Here is a 15,955-nt window from a genome sequence, read left to right as displayed (position 1 = left end):
TTTGTTTCTGTGGCTCGCATGTGGCCAAAAATCAGTTAATATTACATTGATATGCATCATAAAAAAGTTACAACGACCTTACCGTAGGAACATCATATACTATGATTCTGTATGAAGTGAAACACTAAATCTGTTCATTCATGTGCTTATATGTCTCATGTAGACACTCAGACAGCGAACAAAACAAGTGAGATTCACGGAAATGGGCACAGGATTTGTAAAACTCAAACACGACTATGTGACAGATAATGTATGGCTGAATAGTGGGATTTTTGTAACGCTCTGTTGGTATGTTCAGAGGCCGCTTATGCAAGATGTCCGTCTCTGTGAAGCCTGAGAGCACATTCATTCGTGCCAAATGACCTAATTTGCAAGTACGCTACACCAAACACTGACACGCTAGTAATGAATGATTAATTTAAAGTCAGCCAATCACATAATGTGGAGTGACTAGTTAAACAAGAGAAACAGTCACTGGCAGGCATTCTGCCTTCTACCGAGGCATCATACACCACTTAACCTAGATAGGAGCATTTAGTGCATGAAAAGATATTCTTACTCAATGAAATTGAAGCATGGACTCCCTTGATAGTGGATGCAGTCACATGGGAAATACCCTGTGCTGGTAAATTTCAACAAACATGGTCCTTGCCTGCGAAATTAAGAAAGCAGCTCTAGATTTGACACTTTTTATAACGCTTTTACCAAAACTATCCAAAATCTTCAGCATAAAAAGTTCCAAGAATAAAAACTGGAGCAGCCTGAGAGAAGATTATCATTCCCTGTTCATGCTCAGGCACATAAATAAGACGTCTAACTCCACAGTGATGCTTTGCAATACACCCACTCCTGCCTTAACTTTACAGTTAAAGACTTGAGGCTATAACCCCGAGGTCGATATCCTCCACCAGGAACAAACTTTTCAAGCTATTTCATGATCATCAAATGTAACTTATTCTTTATATTCTCCAAAGTCCAGATACTTATAATTCACATCTCCACCACAGGACCGACTCCCCCAACTCTGCTGTCCATTCCTATGCTTTTGCATGTTCTTGACTTTTTATCACAAAAAAAATTATACTTAAGGCTTTAGTGTTGATCATTTTCCACAGCAAATTTAAATTTTTTTGCAAGCAGATATTCACACAGCAGCGACACAAACTGAAAAAAACTGATACTCCTCAATTTAAAAAGACTGGTGGCAGATGGAAGATGGTTTTCAGTAATGTATCGCATGCGCCATTTAGACAAAATGTACAAAAAAAATGCAAAAAAATACAAAAAACAATAAAAACAACAACACTTGTGTCCCAGTAATTACAGCACACCTACACATTCCTCACCATTATTATTATCACTGTAATCGTCATCCTGCAAGAACTGTTTCTCAAAGGCTTCTTTCATCATGTTTTCCTACTGAGTAGTATCGCTAAAATTAGATCAGCGCTGTCACTCAGTCAAACATAATCTTCTCATCAGTCACAACACCTTTTTTTTTTATTATTACTCAAATGGTGGCATTGATCCAGTGGAAAAGGCTGCAGCAAGGATTTTACCACTATTTTTAGTAATAGTATGATTACCAGGCATCCTTAGTCTGGTTCCCAATTAGTTTTAGATAGACAGTCCTCACCAGAGAAACAGCCACATAGGTTGTCCATGCAAGCAGCTTATTACAATCTATATTCCATTGATTATTAGAAGATAACCTCTAGAGGGGAGTAGTTATTATGACAGGAGCAAAGGAGGGTGTCAGAGTCAGGACTTTCAACATGTAGACCACTGTTTCAATTCCTGTGTAATACCAAAAGTCTTACATTTTTCTAACTTACACAATGTATGAAATGTACATTTTTACAAAGGTAACATACTCATTCAAACCAAAACCAGGATCTCCAGGATATTTTCTCACTGTCTTTAACATTACAAGAACAGGTGTTTTTTGTTTTTTAACATTGTTGTCAGTTTCTCAGGGAATAATTTATGGATCTTGATGACATAAATCAAGAGTATTTAGCTGCCATCTAGGAGTGAGTACAGTTGATGTGGATTTTAGATCAGGTGAGATTTAACTATGTTTAGGCAGTTTAGGGTAGTTTGTGGTCTGGGTGCCATTTAAGTCTTAGAAATGGATTGTCCATTCAACTGGTGTGAGGCTGCTCCTTGCTACACCTCAGACCTTTTACCCGTTATCACCCAGGCCATGACAAACAGCACTCTGTGTAACTCTGGCAGTCACCTGGGTTTTTCTTACAATCCCTAAACCCCTTAAATGAAGCAGTGTCTCCGAGTGACCCTGTTGTCACAGTTTGTATTAAAGCAGATCACACTAACCACACTGTATTTCACACAGTAATTGAAGAAAAAAGAAAGATCTGACAAAAATCTAAAAAAAAAAGCTAAACAAAACTTGATGAACACATTTGTTTTGTATGTAACAGAACAATGTTTTTTTCCCTTATGGTCATATTTGAAACCACCACATTTATTTGGTAAACCCTAAACTGCTTTCACCTCTGAAGCCCCGGTATTTCTCCTGCTTCTTTTTAAAGCCTGCTTGGTGACTTCTGTATCGAAAACTGCTATATAAGTACTTTTTGATTAGTTTACGCTTGCGTTACCACGGCAACGTGAATTGTCACCATGGCAACCTGCCTTGTGATATACTGTGTGTCGGTTGAGATTGGCTCATTTGTCTGGTGAATTTTGAGGCCCTTCAGGATCAGTTAATCGTATTGCTTACACTTACATTATTATCATTATTATTATTATTATTACTACTACTGTATTATCCCTAATAATGTCACAGTATCTCTTTTGCAGTTATGTTGCAGGTTAACTCCTTATAACATGACACTGTCCCTGTCCTTTCACCCTCTGCTGTGTCAGTTAAGCAACCAAACCACAGAAATCACATCCCACTCCACTGATCTGGTGTCCTATTTAAAGATATTCACATTCACTCTGTATGCTGACGTGTGCCCGCTGCTGTTACTGCTGCTCCACTCCACCCAGCCTCCACCTGCTTTGGTTCTGCTCTGTTTGTACGCTCACTGGAGGGCGTTTATTTCTAAGTTAATAACCATTGGAGGGATTATTTGCAATGGTCCCTGCATGTTATTTATCACTGTGCTAAGTATTTCATTCTGCTCCGATGTATTGCCACAGCAGGTTGCCTTACAGAGAGCAGAGCCATATTGCAGAGTCGGTTTGTATTTCCATTTTGATTTGCTGTGTGACATGATAGTTCCCAATGGAGCTAAACTTAAAACATGGGAAATAATGGTAAACAACACGAGGTGGATGACAAATTTCTCCTTATAAGCAGCTCTAGCGGCTTTCATATTTCAGATGCTGTGGAGTGACCTCAAAGGATCTAGTCAAATGTTAGTATATATGTGTTTTATTTCAATTACCTCAATAAGGTGGAAGTGTTTCCCTTTCTTCACATGCAGAAAACCAGAAAACAGGAGAACATCGCTCTGCAGTCTGGCCTTATTCTCTCTCTAACGGCTCGCTGTATTTATTGCAAATTCTTATTCCTAACTTACAATGTATTACTTAGCCTTCATCAGTGATTTGCTTGCTGCCATCATATAATTTCCAGTCACTGGGTGTCAGATTCCCTGTCACTCCCAGCATGCAAAGGAAAACAGCTGCCAACCTTCATCCCTCCCTCTCGTCTCTCAACAAGAAGCCTGTTAGCCTCACAGTGTCTCAGTATTTAAATCCAGACTCAAGGCCCGTTTATTCACCACAATTTACATCCCATTTCAGATCTCATCTCTCCAGCTATTTCTCCTCACTGTCTACATCCTGTCCCTCTCATCTTCACACATACAGAAACACGTATGGACTTGTGTATGCACTCAAACTCTGGCCCCATTTCTTGTTTGCATGAAATGTCTTGGTTCTATCCCTCATTATGTTCTGTTTTTATTCTATAGCCTATATTTCCATGTATTTCTGTGCTTTGTTTGATGTTTTCACTTTGTGAACAACATGCTTGTTGAAAGTGTTTTATAAATAAATCAAATGTGAGAACTGATTGTCTTGGATATAGCAGCTTTCTATTTCTGAACATGCACCTGACAGAGCCAGCGTGGCTTCAAAACAACATGCTTATGGATCTGGTAACTGACACATTTCTCAGTGCATCAAAAACTAACCTAAATATCCTGGTTTTACACAATTTCTAAGAATACAGAAAAAGACTTATAGGAGATGTATTACTCTCATTTTCAGCATCATAATTTTGTTTTGGTTTATTACTAGAATAGGTTTAGTTTCTTTAATGCTCAGAAAACACATCAGTTTTCTCTACACGCAGTCACAGAATTACAGTGGAGATTACTGACGAGGAGTTTAACTGCAGTGTTTTCTGTGGGAGAGAGGAGATGTCCGTTACAAGTGGAAGAATGTAATGGTCACTAAGCCCCCTCACAGGCAAAGTTGCACATCTGCAGTTTACAATCTAACGAGAGCAGATTTATTTATTTAGCCAGCTGGCTAATTAAGCTTACTCTAGCTTGATGATTTGGACCCGGGTAAAGCACAGCCTTCAGCTGACTTTTGTTTAAATTAGAACCCTGTTAAAGCTACAGAGGGTGATTCTGGAGAAGGTGATTGTTGAATCTCATTGCCAGGTCGTGGAATACTGACGCTTTAAGTTCGAATTCAGGCTGAATACCAACCCAAAGTGTTCAATGACACTCAACAGTCAACTATATTTCTCCAGAATCCCTTCCCTATTTTTAAAAAGGTCTTAAATGTACTAAATAATATGGCTAGATGTAGAGCTACAAGGCTGAGGTTATACTACACGTCCCAGGGAGCAAGTCACTATTCACACCAGTTGTTAATCCATGTAAAAGAGGTGAAATAAAGTACCATCTCTGTTTCTGTTTTTGCAGCATATAGCTAGTTGGTGGTAGTATTACAATTACGACAAGGAGAATATAACTAAACCCTGTTTAGCTGATTGTAAACTGGACTAGCAAAACAGAGGTTAGATTTATGCTTCTTGTTTATTCAAAATGTAACGGAAGCAAAGCAACCGCTAAGCTATTAGCTTAATGAACACATTCAAGACCAGCTTGAAGCATTCAAGAGCAGCTTCCTAAGTGGGAAAACCTGCAACCTCAACGACAGCGTCAGTTATAAATCGAAGTAACGCTGGGTCACTCAAATTCCTAGTGTAAGCAGTGAAATTTAGCCACTCAGCCAAGTATGTTTACAATTGGCGTTCACGTAAAAGCAGTTAATCAATTCTGCACACTTTTGTTCGCTCTAGTGTTTTTGGTAAGAGTAAGAAGAGCTCCAATACCCTCCAAACTCTTCAGACCCTTTTACTGTCCTGCCTGCACACAGCTACAGCATTTGGTAAAATCTAAAGCTTGTCAGGTCTTTCTGTGCCAACTGTAGCTCAGTTACACAGCAATGACTAGATCAATTCTGTTCAGACAAGGGGTTTAAGCATGGTAAATTCAGAAAAAAGCCCTTAAAAAACATTTTCTACAAGCTTTTCACCTCTAGACTTAATTACCCTGTCCACTAACCAGCTTGTCACTGTTGGATTCACGTGCTAAGTCTTCCAGCAGGTCTATCTGAGTGAAATGTCACATTGTCAATGCACATCAAGTTATCACTTTCTGGGGCCAGAGCATGTCACTTTCAAAAGATGTTCCTGTGTCTTTGGGCACAATATAAGAAACTTAAATCACTGAAGAGCACAGCACCTGTCCTTCTCTCCTCAACTTCTTCTCTTAGCATCTCTGAAAGCTTCACAAACAGATGAGCTTCCTTTTGTGTAATTCTGCACCAGCATCGGCTTTTATGGACACCTACTTCAAATCCATCTAAAGAAAACTGCAGTGAATTTGAATATTTGCCCATATTTGCTTCCCCAAGGGGAGGTTTACGACGTGAAGTGGCTTGTCACAGCATCAGCTCACCTGTCATGCTGCTTCTACGTCTCCAGGCCATGCTGAATGCAGATTAACAAAATACAGAACAAAGTAGGGAATTCAAGATGCAAGACTGCCAAATCCCTGTTTTGTTGAATCTTTGTCATGCAGAGGAAGCCAGAACAAATGTTTTCTCTGCATTTACCAAGCCAAATAAAGTGAGTAGCAAAAACACAAAACTTAGCAAGCTTTTCATAGCGAGCAACGGCCGCCTCCTGCTACATGTAGGAGGTGGACAGGTTCAATGTCCACCCAAACAGGCACACATTTTCCACATTTTGGTTTTCACACTGCAACAGTTTGGAATTTCAATAATAAAGATAAATACATTTTTGATTCCACAAAATCTAACAGGTCAGAGCTGTAGACATTATCACAGGTTTCAGGTTAATACCTTGTTTTGTTCATTTTGCTAGTATATGAAAACCCCAAATCCAGCCTTCTTTTCTATGTCTGAGAGATTTTCTAAGCTGTAGGAACACTAAAGGTGCAATATGTAAGAATTGGCCAACTGCTGTAGCTATAATCAAAACAAATAGAGGGCAGCTTATTACCAGAGTAACAGCTAACTGCTGCTAACTGGAGCTGCTGTTAGCTAATTAGCTCGGTTAGCCGTGCATCCAGTGGTCTGGACTGGGACAGGTCAGGGCTAGCTTGTTAGCATGCTAACTTAAGTAGATATACTCAATACAAACACATCATAAAGTTAAAGCTGCTTTTTCTACTTTCTTCCGTTGATAAGTTTAGTTCATTTATAAAATTCAACTAAAATCCTTACATATTGCTCCTTTAATGCAGAGGACAGGGGTCAGCTGGAGGTGGAGGAGTTCTACTTCTAAGAGCTCCAAAAGAACTTACCTGTACTAGATTTGATGGTTTCCTGTCCGACCGTTTGTCCAAGCAGGTCATACTGGTTTAGGCGGGAACTTTCCCCTTCCACCACCACAGAGTCGGAGGCATTTCGAGTCCAAGCATAAGTCACTTCTGAGATTGTGTAGGCATCTTAAAAAAAAGAGAGAGAAGAGGATAAACCCATAGGGTATAAATCTGGGGCAACCACAGCTACTGATGATTTTTTTCAAGAAATTATTTCAGTGACCCAAATGAAAAGCCCCCCACTACATAGTGTTTGATGCTGAGTTTCTAGAAAAGAAAAATGCTGTACAGAGGAAAAATCTCTCAGTAGCTGAAGATTCATAAAGCCAACAAGCAACTGATGCACAGTGACATTTGACCTTTTCAATCAGTCACAGCATTCCCTGAATGTGAAATCTGGAAGCTTGTCTGTTGACCTAAGAACGGCTGATGAAACAAAAAAACTGATTTATTTCCCTCAGTATAGAATTACTGAAGTGTTCTGCCAGTCATGTTGCACCACAGGTTACTGTACTCTTTGAACAAATGGGATTAATGTAAACTACTGTAGGTCATTACATAAATGCATTGAAAGTAAATGGGACATTTGAGTAATGTGAGAAGTCAAGGCATTTCAGACTTAATGTTCTGATACTTAATATCAATTGTTTTAAAACTAATATCTTGAAAGCAGCTTAAAGCAAAACAATCTTCATCCAAATGTAAAGAAGCCATGGCAACAAAGTAGTGATTGAATAGATTTAAAGTCACAAAATGAAATATTTGGATGAGCTTAACATTCTTTTTTGCCCCTATCTTCCAGCGCTCAGTGCCTTATCTGTCACTTATTCTATATCTGTTTATTAGCTGCGCATGGTTAAAATTTGTGGTGCGAGTGCCAGAAAACTGAGCCATGCAGTCCAGCTTCACTCGGCTCTCAGGCTGTTGCTCGCAAAAGAGCCAGTTAGGAGAAGAAGAAGAAAAAAACACAGCATTTTTAGTTAAAGGTCCCTCAGGCGCTATCATCATCAGAGTTACTCACAGCTGCCAAATTTTAGTGGACAGGAATGAAAGTCCATGGGGAAATCCTCCAGATGCATTGGGCACTCTGCATGCACAGTTAACCTGCATCCAATTCACAGAAAGTTAAGGAGACTTTGCAAATGCATGAAAAGTAAACAGCACAGATTAGGCACGGTCTTAAAAAAAAAAGAAAAAAAAAAAGAAGACAAGCCTCATGCACTATTCAAGACACTTCCCATCTGTAAGGCCTTGAATCTGAAATAATTCACCTTAACCATAATGAAGCAGAGCAAAGTAAACAAGGTGCTGCAGAGACCAGCAAAAATCCAATGGCTCTTGTATTTACGGTGAGATTGTTGGTTAGCTCTTTGATAAGAAACTGCATTGTATGCAAGTATTCAACACTATTCGACCTCTGTGATAACAGCTCACAATTGTTTATCATTCAAATAGATTTTCTTGAAATGCATGTTAACAAAAAGATGCTAAATTTGCAGAGAATAGGATGCATGATGAATACATTTGAACAAATGCTTATTCTGCTGAATGTGCTTCTTTGTGGCTATCACATGCGTCACGTCACATCACGTCATTAATTCACTAATTTAGACGCTGTATATTTGTACAAAAATTACAGTGCCAAAACACAAAGTTTTGGTTACACAGCTTGTCAGCCCTATTAAGCTAACGGACTGTTAGCACTAACTGGCCAGCAGCTTGTTAGCTTAGCTTAGCTGAAACTGGGCCCCCACGATCTGCCGCAGGCTTTGAAGTCAAGTCCTATTAAGCTAATGGGCTGCTAGCACTAGCTTGATATTTAGCTTATACACAAGAAAGTGGTGTCAAACTTCTCAGCTATTGCTCAGCAAGAGCGCTAATAAGCACATTATTTACAATGTCAAGCTCTTCCTTGGAATCCATCTCAACACATTTACATTAACGTTGTGACTTTTATCCTCAGACGTGCTTGGACTTGAATTACCTCATGGTGTACAGCAGAGTCCCATCGTCTTTGATCCGCAGCAGTTTATTGGGCATGGTCATGTTATGAGCCACAGACTTCTTCCCATTGTGGAAGAAGGTGTCCGGAGTCCAGATTTTACTTGCCATCAGGTTGTTGAGGGGCAAAATATTCATTGGTCCATGAAATTTCAACCTCTCGTCCTTCCAGCTTTGGCGGAAGAAAACGTCTATGGTGTACTCCTGTGGACAGATGGGATATATTAGTAAATAGATAAACTTTATTATTACTTTATTTTGTAATTCAACTGTCCACTTTTTTGAAAACGAGTCCCATTTCTCCTGAAGAAAAATTTGAAATAAAACACATGGCACCTTCCACTGCCCTGCTTATCGGAGCCTACAAGCAGCAGTTCTTCACGACTGACTTCACCTGCCACTTTAAAAACTGTGCACTGTACGGCTCTCTCTATTTATCAAAGCTCCATCAAGGTGCTCTCAGCTCTCTGAGCCGGTGTTTTCCTAAGCTGGCTCTGAGGCTGAGACAACCCCTTGACCTACAATCCTCTGTTGTCAAAAAAAAAAGAAGGAAAACACACACGCAAGGAAGGATTTAGGGCAGGAAGCACTGCACTGTGAACTGTGTGTATGTACGAGAGTGTGTGTGTGTTTTGTGCCAGCCAGAGAGAGAGAGAGAAAGAGAAAAATACATTCCTCCAGAGTTTTTTTTTCCCTTTCACAGTTGAAAGGCCGCTGACATTTAGATCCTGAGACACTGGATCTGTCCACTGAAGCCAAAACTAATGGCTTTATTTTAAGGCAAAAAACATCCTTCTCCTTTATAACAATTTGTGTCAAGTTATTCCTCAGAACAAGGCAATAAATACGAGCAGTCAATCAAATATACAGAGCCCCGAGGTGGCATCTGGAAAAAATGTATATATACAGTATATCAGGACCACGTTTTAGCACTTAATTCCAATGTTTTGTTTTATTGGTGCAAACATGGTAGGTATTACGTTCAGCACATTGGTCTTTCAAGTCTTCGTCCAAGACATGCACAATTCATTCTACAACGCTGTTAGCTATCCCCTAAATTAAAAAAAAAGAGCTCACAATGTAGGAAAATGTTGCCTCAACATATTTTTTAAATAGACAGTGATAGATGCTTAAAACAGTTACCATTCTCTTTTTTTCCCTTTCATATAATCCTGGCTAACCTGAGGATTTAGCCAACGATCAATTTGGGGATATTTTCTATTTTTTACCTCGACCAAGGAGGTTATGTTTTGTCCGTGTCTGTTTGTTAGTTTGTTGGTTTGTCAGCAGGATAAAACAATAACTACTGCACGGATTTTCACTAAACTTGGATGGAGGCAAAATAGACCCTATTAAGTTTTAGTTTAGATCGAAAAGAGGGATGGATCCTGGAATTTTTCTTGCTTTCTTGAACACTGCATGCTACTTTTACCCTACATTTTCATTAATTTCTCAGGGAATAACACATGGATCTTGATAAAGAATAAGTAATATTTATAGTAATATTAATAGTATTTAGGTGGTTGGTATCTATGAGAGTACAATTTTATGTTGATCTGGTTCTAGCGCATTTTAATATGTTTTATCTGATATTGGATTAGGCTTGATTGAATTAAAGGGGACTATTGGGCCTCTGTGGAGGTATGTACTCTACTGAGTGCCATTTTAGTTCTTCACAAGGTCAACAAATCCCATGAAAAGACCAACATTAACAATGAATTTATCCTTCTGACAAGTATTGTCTGTGCAGCTGAAGCCAGATATGCTTATTCCTCTTTAATTTGTAAGATATGTTTGACCTGGTTGTTTGGCTACTGCTCTTTTGAAGCTATACACAAAATGTTTTCTTATGATTATTTTTATTACATTTTACAGCTTTCACTCTGAGTAGACTTTCTATAAATCTTAAAAATCCTATAAATCCTATAAAGCTGGCACCTCAGCAATCAGCTGAATTGCCCAACAGTGTCTGAATCAATCAATCAGGAGAATATTTCACGCTGTGCAAGACTAACACCTGAAAGAATATCATAGATTTGGAGCCTTGTGTCCAATTTTGCAACACCATAAACTTAATTTTACTTATGAAAACACATATTTATACCTGAGTATATGTTGTGATGATCTTATTCTATGGATCGTTTAATTCTGACATATAAGTGGCTGATTTATTTTGGCTTTAGGCTGTAATGCTACTCAGTGATGACCTCTGCCAGTGAAACTGAAGGTGATCATGTTTTTCGCCTCTGTCCATCTGTTTGCTTGCAAGATTTTTAATTTTTTTTTGAAAGGCAAAGAGGCACAAGGAATACTTTGGCTGAAATTAAGTGGACAGATCAGATGTGGGTGGTGATCTGGAACTGGGATTTCCGCCATTCGATTATTTTTATTTCTAGTCTAAACGATTCATCCTCCTGTCAGAAACCTGTTCCACAAACGTGGTTTATGCTGAGCTGAGGGCCGTCTAGTTTACATATCTTTCAGAGGCCACTGCATTGAACTCCAACGTCATAACTGTTAAATCAATAGATCAATCACTTGGAAAATGGGTCTTCAACAATAGAGGGGACGCTGATGATATGATGTGAAGGTGGGCGCATGCTTCAGAATGATAAACAGGAAAGCCCAGGATAAACAAAGGAGTGACTAGAATAACAAGAGGACTTTCAATAATTTATAAGATGAAAATTGTCAGATGAATAGACATCGTGCTGTAGTGTGGAAGACTCGTCCCACTTCAGTAGTGTGCTGCGCGTGGGGAGAGAGGGACATGATGCAATTATGAAAGGAGGGAACGCCGTGATGAAACTAAAAATAAAGCAAAAAAAAAAGGGTCTTTTCTTCCTTAAAGTTTGTGAAAAAAAGGGAAACACAAGTCCGTCAGCTGTGGAGGTGGTCGGTCTGTTTATACGACGGCACAGATGTGGGTGAATAATTAAACACAATGAATAAATGTCCAATGTCTGCTCTCACCATGTCTGTGTCTGAAACTGGTCCGAAGCTGGTGACGTAGATGTTTGTCTTCACCTCAGTTATCCTGTCTGGATAAGAGACAACAGTTAGAGGCATAAAAACACCCAAAGGGGTCAAATAAAGTTGAAATACTGCAAAACCAAAACAGGGGTATTAATCTTAAAATCCTCATGATTTTCATGATATATATTTGTTATGCTATTAATTTTATTATAAGTATACTTTATTGCTTTCAATTGTCAATCTTGTGAGGGATTCACATTACCTACCTACTGTATGCATGACTGAATTTAGTGGTACTAGAGATGTATTAAGTTGCTGTTAATTAAGTCTGTTGCTGGGTCACATTAAAACCATTCAACCGGCAAAACACGGGAAGGCTTTTATTGTTAAACAGAGCTGGGAGACGAGATGAGACGAGACGTGGTCACTTCCCCGGTCAGACTGAAATATTACAGGAAGTAACAGAACAAGACAAAGTTGAAGAGCTGCAGGAGAGGCTGCACATCCGACCTAGTAACACCACAGGTTGTGAAATAGTGAGAAATGTAACCTAAAGCATTCATGTCGTGGGCACATTTCTTCTCACTCAGCATGACTTTAAAGTACGTACAGGTGTTTAACATAACGAAAAAATAAAGACCTTTCTTTAACTTTAACAAAAGCGCTGTGCTGATCACAGATTGGATGTGAACACTGTGCAAATCTATCCTGACCACCTCATTATGACTCCAGTGTCATTCAGTCAAAGAAACTAGATGCAGGCCCAAAAAGATAGTCACAAAAACAGTACAACATCTGTATCCTTGCTTAGGAATCCTACAGAATATATTTTGTGACAATTAAATGAACTGCCATGATACTGCGTATGCTTGCAGACCTCCGAGTCCTCAGCAAGGTGACCAACTTAACTGCGCCCTGCTGGAAATTATTTACGGTGCATGTTTTTGAGACTGGGAAAATGTATGTAATTGGCCCCTCAAGTTGGAACAGCAGGTTGTAAAGTCTGAGAAGACGTTCGTGCACGAGTTGACTTTAAATGATGCTGAACATGGTGGTCGAAAGTGAACACTGGGTGGATGATAAGAAACTTTACCAAAGTCATGTATCGTATAGTCAAGCTGTCAATATGTTTAAAGCTCTGAGTGATAAAATGCAAAACTTAATGTTGGAGCCCATGTTTTTCCTACATACCTCATGGCATGATGGAAAATGTCCAATTATTGGCTGACTTCATTATCAAAACAACAGGAGGTTGTTTGGCTACACTGGAATCATATATACAAGTTGATCTTCTCTTGTATTTCTGACAGCAGCAGTGCAGCAAGTGTTTGCTGCAGTAATGAACCAGACTTACTACAACTGTTCTACCTATACTGGCATAGTTCATACATGAAGGCTCGGCAGCAGGTCATTAACACAGTCCAGAACATCACTGATACCATTTACAGAGCATCATTGACATCAGTGATGTGAAGACACAAAAAGACAAGACCCACCCCAGCCACAGTCTGTTCACCCTGCTGCCATCTGGCAAACAATACAGAAGTATCCGCTGCCGTACCACCAGACTACAGAGCAGCATCTTTCCTCAGACTGTGATACTCAATTCATCCTCAACACTACGTCACAACATGTAGCTTTTTCTTGTGTAGCATAACCGACTACAACTTGCATTGTGTTGTACAACACTGAGTTGTTCAGTGACAAACAACTGAACCTTGAATCACAAAATCGACTAGGACAACTCGATATCTTACTGATCATTAATTAAATAAAAGATCAAAATGAATGTCTTTTGTCTGCCAATTCACTAGAAGTAAAAACAATCCATTCTGATTATGCTCAAGCAGCTCAGCTTGAAGAACTCCAACTGTTGCTGATCTCCATAAATCTGTCTCATTTCCTTCCACTGTCATTTGTTCGCAAATCAGATGAATTGCGTGCAGACTCAGTTCACCTATACCTGACTTGTACAAACCAGTTCAGAGGGAACAAGTGAGCCAAGATTTTAAGCGTATGAAATTTGTCCTAAATGTTCAGACTGATGCGACAGATAGGAAGAGTAAAGCCTCACATGCTTCCTATTCAAGTGATAATGCGCTGCTGCATCAGCGCTGCTGCATCAGGTCCATTTGCTTTCTCTTCACTCTGTCTTTTTCAATAATTACTGAGGCTCCATCTCTCACGCTTGGTCAATTCAAAAAGCTTTCACGTTTTACTCTACACTCTGTACTACACAGCAAACAGCATCTCACATACAATCCAAAGAGATCATTACTCCTCGGTAAAGTGCTCTCATGCATGGCGGGGCGAGGCGCCATTCACGTCCCTCTAACAAGACGTATTATGAAAACGCTTTCTTATTTATAAGGTTATGCAAATCCAGAGGAGGTGGCAGGTTGCCGGGTAATACGTGCAATCCATTTAGCAAAATGCTGAGGTGCATTTATTTATGTTAACCAGGCCTTTGTCTGTGAATCAAGCTGATTTACACTGATCAAGTTTTTTTCTGGGGCCTCCATTAGTTTGATTTATTAAAGAGAAACACCACCTCAGTATAAAACGTGCGTGACACTAAACACAGTCACACTACAATGCTTCTGCATGTGCAAAGATGCAATATGCTCCATTTTCACTTACATAGGGTGTACTGTACCTAGTGAACCTCTCAGTGTGTCTGAGATGCGTTAGTGTTACCATCAGTTATATTGTGTGTGAGCATTTTGTTGTGTTGTCTGAATATCGTTACATGGAAGAAATTATCTCACAGTGCAATAATAACAAAAAGTGGGAAATCTGTGGTCACTGCCAATGAGCTAACTACCATCATGCATTTTAATCTTTAATCTATTTTGCCATCTGACAGGCTGTTTAGTCCTCTCCATCGAATTCCAAGTACAGTATAGAGTATAAATAACTACAGGCACAGCTAGTGCTTAATGCCATTACATGTGGATCTTGCCATTAAAGGTATTATTTGTGTGATGCAGCTAGAATTTGAAGGTAGCTCCAAAAAATAGGAGGCAGCGTATCATCAGAGTAACCAACAGCTGCTGTTCTTTGCTAGCTACCTTTGGCTAATTAGTTTAGTGAATTTGAGGCTTTATTTTAACCAAAAGACAACCAAGACTGTGTTGATGAGCTGGATTTTGTTTATTTCCGGAATTCTGTCTCGTATAAGCTCGTCTTGGTTCGAATAAAGAGACAAACTTGTATTCAAAAGGTGTGCAGTTGTATTTTTCTGTTTAGTTAGGATAATAGAAGTAAGAGTAAATTATTTTTTGACATTATATGAGCTTATTTTGTATAATTATTGACCAAACAGCTGAAACAATGGGGGCCAGCACAACACAGTACATAGATGTCTTTGACAGAATGTCAACACTGTTTCTTCACTCTCTGTTGATCATATGAGTATGCATTTTGAATGATTTAAACTAAAATTCTGGCCATATCTTGCAAATTGCTCCTTTAATTGATCTTAGCAATTCACAAAACTACATAGATAAGTTGCCCCGCTACTTATCGTGTGTTGGTATTTGATAGGAGTTTAGTTATTTTGCTTTTTGGCCTCTGTTACTTCTATAAAATGACTCATAACTGCCTTCGAATATTTATTGTTACTGTTGTTGAACATATTTTGTTCTTTTTGGGGGTCTGTTGACATTAACCAAAACATTTTCTTTACGTTTTTAGAGGGGTGTGGGAGCGTTCTCTTCCTTCACCCCTTGTTCCTGTCATGGATTTGTTGTTGTTATTTCTAAGTACATATATATACAGTATACTGTATGTATGCAGGCTTGTTGTCAATTGTTACATGGAATGCATAACATATAACTCAACATACAGCTACTTAATCAATTTGCCATAAGTGGTGACAAGTGAGCTCAAAAGGATTTTTATCATATCACAGCAATAAAAAAAAAAAAAACAACACCACAGGGCTAAACAATAAACGGAGGTCTGTGGAAAACCCGATCCACCACCAAATGACAGCTCCAGACCATTAGCTTTGCATGAGTGGAGCGAATTCACAAGCAAAAGTAACCATATTTGTACAAATGATGCATCTTCGCGGTAGCAAACCTAGAAAAGCACAACCCTCGGGAAAGATAGGTGTTTACTCTTTAACA

At 39.1% G+C, this 15,955-nt stretch overlaps 1 protein-coding gene across 2 annotated transcripts in view; it reads right to left on the bottom strand.

The window, feature by feature from the left end:
• gabra2b (gamma-aminobutyric acid type A receptor subunit alpha2b) overlaps window positions 1-15,955 on the bottom strand; it is a 37,400-nt gene that overhangs the window by 9,016 nt on the left and 12,429 nt on the right. For both annotated transcript variants that reach the window (XM_030396606.1, XM_030396607.1), the window contains exons 4-7: window positions 11,820-11,887; window positions 8,830-9,050; window positions 7,867-7,949; window positions 6,828-6,971 (exon numbers count right to left, since the gene is read on the bottom strand). In XM_030396606.1, the coding sequence (XP_030252466.1) occupies window positions 6,828-6,971; window positions 7,867-7,949; window positions 8,830-9,050; window positions 11,820-11,887 (516 nt within the window). The remainder of the gene's footprint in view (window positions 1-6,827; window positions 6,972-7,866; window positions 7,950-8,829; window positions 9,051-11,819; window positions 11,888-15,955) is intronic.

The sequence above is a fragment of the Sparus aurata genome, chromosome 18 (genome assembly GCF_900880675.1).
Source record: "Sparus aurata chromosome 18, fSpaAur1.1, whole genome shotgun sequence".
Classification (NCBI taxonomy): domain Eukaryota; kingdom Metazoa; phylum Chordata; class Actinopteri; order Spariformes; family Sparidae; genus Sparus; species Sparus aurata.
Note: the sequence above shows the minus strand (reverse complement) of the source record. Positions and strands in the feature narration are given on the sequence as shown.